At 55.3% G+C, this 2,955-nt stretch overlaps 1 protein-coding gene across 1 annotated transcript; it reads left to right on the top strand.

The window, feature by feature from the left end:
• The first annotated feature begins 292 nt into the window (after window positions 1–292).
• LOC110442936 (citron Rho-interacting kinase-like) lies at window positions 293–2,813 on the top strand. The gene is made up of 3 exons (XM_021486826.1): window positions 293–476; window positions 634–1,929; window positions 2,314–2,813. The coding sequence occupies exons 1-3, from the start codon at window positions 293–295 to the stop codon at window positions 2,811–2,813; spliced, it is 1,980 nt and encodes a 659-aa protein (XP_021342501.1).
• The last annotated feature ends 142 nt before the right edge of the window (window positions 2,814–2,955 follow it).

Genomic DNA, 2,955 nt, shown 5'->3' with positions numbered 1-2,955 from the left:
GCGTCTGACAGAAGCAATAGTGTCTTACAGCCACCTACGATGGCGTCTGAAAGAAGCAACAGTGTCTTACAGCCACATACGACGGCGTCTGACAGAAGTTACAGAAGCGTGCATCCGCCTACGACGGCGTCTGACAGAAGTGAAAGAGGCGTACAGTCGCCTACGACGGCGTCTGACAGAAGCAACAGTGTCTTACAGCCACCTACGACGGCGTCTGACAGAAGCAATAGTGTCTTACAAACCACCTTAGACGGCGTCTGACAGAAGCAATAGTGTCTTACAGCCACCTACGATGGCGTCTGAAAGAAGCAACAGTGTCTTACAGCCACATACGACGGCGTCTGACAGAAGTTACAGAAGCGTGCATCCGCCTACGACGGCGTCTGACAGAAGTGAAAGAGGCGTACAGTCGCCTACGACGGCGTCTGACAGAAGCAACAGTGTCTTACAGCCACCTACGACGGCGTCTGACAGAGGCAATAGTGTCTTACAGCCACCTACGACGGCGTCTAAAAGAAGCAACAGTGTCTTACAGCCACCTACGACGGCGTCAGAAAGAAGCAAAAGTGTCTTACAAACCACCTTAGACGGCGTCTGACAGAAGCAATAGTGTCTAACAGTCACATACAACAGCGTCTGAAAGAAGCAACAGTGTCTTACAGCCACCTACGACGGCGTCTGACAGCAGTAATAGAGGCTTGCAGCCGCCTAAGACGGCGTCTGAAGGAAGTTACAGAGGCGTGCATCCGCCTACGACGGCGTCTGAAGGAAGTTACAGAAGCATACAGCCACCTACGACGGCGTCTGACAGAAGTGACAGAGGCGTACAGTCGCCTACGACGGCGTCTGAAAGAAGCAACAGCGTCTTACAGCCACCTACAACGGCGTCTGAAAGAAGCAACAGTGTCTTACAGCCACATACGACGGCGTCTGACAGAAGTAATAGAGGCGTGCAGCCGCCTACGACGGCTTCGGACAGAAGTTACAGAGGCGTGCATCCGCCTACGACGGCATCTGACAGAAGTGACAGAGGCGTACAGTCGCCTACGACGGCGTCTGAGAAAAGCAACAGTGTCTACAACCACCTACAACGGCGTCTGACAGCAGTAATAGAGGCGTGCTGCCGCCTACGACGGGGTCTGACAGAAGTTACAGAAGCGTGCATCCGCCTACGACGGCGTCTGACAGCAGGAATAGAGGCGTGCTGCCGCCTACGACGGCGTCTTACAGAAGATACAGAAGCGTACAGCCACCAGCGACGGCGTCTGACAGAAGTTACAGAAGCGTGCATCCGCCCACGACGGCGTCTGACAGAAGTGACAGAGGCATACAGTCTCCTACGACGGCGTCTGAAAAAAGCAACAGTGTCTTACAGCCGCCTACGACGGCGTCTGACAGCAGTAATAGAGGCGTGCAGCCACCTACGACGGCGTCTGACAGAAGTGACAGAGGCGTACAGCCGCCTACGACGGCGTCTGACAGAAGTAATAGAGGCGTGCAGCCCTCTACGACGGCTTCGAACAGAAGTTACAGAGGCGTGCATCCGCCTACGAAGGCGGCTGACAGAAGTGACAGAGGCATACAGCCGCCTACGACGGCGTCTGACAGCAGTAATAGAGGCGTGCTGCCGCCTAAGACGGCGTCTGACAGAAGTAATAGAGGCGTGCAGCCCACTACGACGGCTTCGGACAGAAGTTACAGAGGCGTGCCTCCGCCTACGACGGCGTCTGACAGAAGTAATAGAGGCGTGCAGCCCTCTACGACGGCTTCGAACAGAAGTTACAGAGGCGTGCATCCGCCTACGACGGCATCTGACAGAAGTGACAGAGGCGTACTCTGAAAGAAGCAACAGTGTCTTACAGCCGCCTACGACGGCGTCTGAAAAAAGCAACAGTGTCTTACAGCCGCCTACAACGGCGTCTGACAGAAGTAATAGAGGCGTGCAGCCCTCTACGACGGCTTCGGACAGAAGTTACAGAGGCGTGCATCCGCCTACGACGGCGTCTGACAGAAGTGACAGAGGCGTACTCTGAAAGAAGCAACAGTGTCTTACAGCCACCTACAACGGCGTCTGACAGCAGTAATAGAGGCGTGCTGCCGCCTAAGACGGCGTCTGACAGAAGTAATAGAGGCGTGCAGCCCTCTACGACGGCTTCGAACAGAAGTTACAGAGGCGTGCATCCGCCTACCACGGCGTCTGACAGAAGTGACAGAGGCGTACTCTGAAAGAAGCAACAGTGTCTTACAGCCACATACGACGGCGTCTGACAGAAGTTACAGAAGCGTGAATCCGCCTACGACGGTGTCTGACAGAAGGGACAGAGGCGTACAGTCGCCTACGACGGCGTCTGACAGAAGCAACAGTGTCTTACAGCCACATACAACAGCGTCTAAAAGAAGCAACAGTGTCTTACAGCCACCTACGACGGCGTCTGACAGCAGTAATAGAAGCTTGCAGCCGCCTAAGACGGCGTCTGACAGAAGTTACAGAGGCGTGCATCCGCCTACGACGGCGTCTGAAGGAAGTTACAGAAGCATACAGCCACCTACGACGGCGTCTGACAGAAGTGACAGAGGCGTACAGCCGCCTACGACGGCGTCTGAAAGAAGCAACAGTGTCTTACAGCCACCTACAACGGCGTCTGACAGCAGTAATAGAGGCGTGCAGCCGCCTACGACGGCGTCTGACAGAAGTTACAGAGGCGTACAGCCGCCTACGACGGCGTCTGACAGAAGATACAGAAGCGTACAGCCACCAACGACGGCGTCTGACAGAAGTTACGGAGGCGTCCGTCAACTACGACGGCGTCTGAAAGAAGCAACAGTGTCTTACAGCCACCTACAACGGCGTCTGACAGCAGTAATAGAGGCGTGCTGCCGCCTACGACGGCGTCTGACAGAAGTTACAGAAGCGTGCATCCGCCTACGACGGCGTCTGACAGAAGTGACAGAGGC

Source organism: Mizuhopecten yessoensis, unplaced genomic scaffold, assembly GCF_002113885.1.
Source record: "Mizuhopecten yessoensis strain PY_sf001 unplaced genomic scaffold, ASM211388v2 scaffold716313, whole genome shotgun sequence".
Taxonomy (NCBI): Eukaryota; Metazoa; Mollusca; class Bivalvia; order Pectinida; family Pectinidae; genus Mizuhopecten; species Mizuhopecten yessoensis.
Note: the sequence above shows the minus strand (reverse complement) of the source record. Positions and strands in the feature narration are given on the sequence as shown.

Bases quoted from the DNA above. Each gene is read 5' to 3' on its own strand.
- LOC110442936 (XM_021486826.1), top strand. From the start codon at position 293: ATGGCGTCTGAAAGAAGCAACAGTGTCTTACAGCCACATACGACGGCG. The intron at 477-633 runs GCAATAGTGTCT...CACATACAACAG, and splicing joins TACGACGGCGTCTGACAGAG to CGTCTGAAAGAAGCAACAGT. The intron at 1,930-2,313 runs GTAATAGAGGCG...GGTGTCTGACAG, and splicing joins TACAACGGCGTCTGACAGAA to AAGGGACAGAGGCGTACAGT.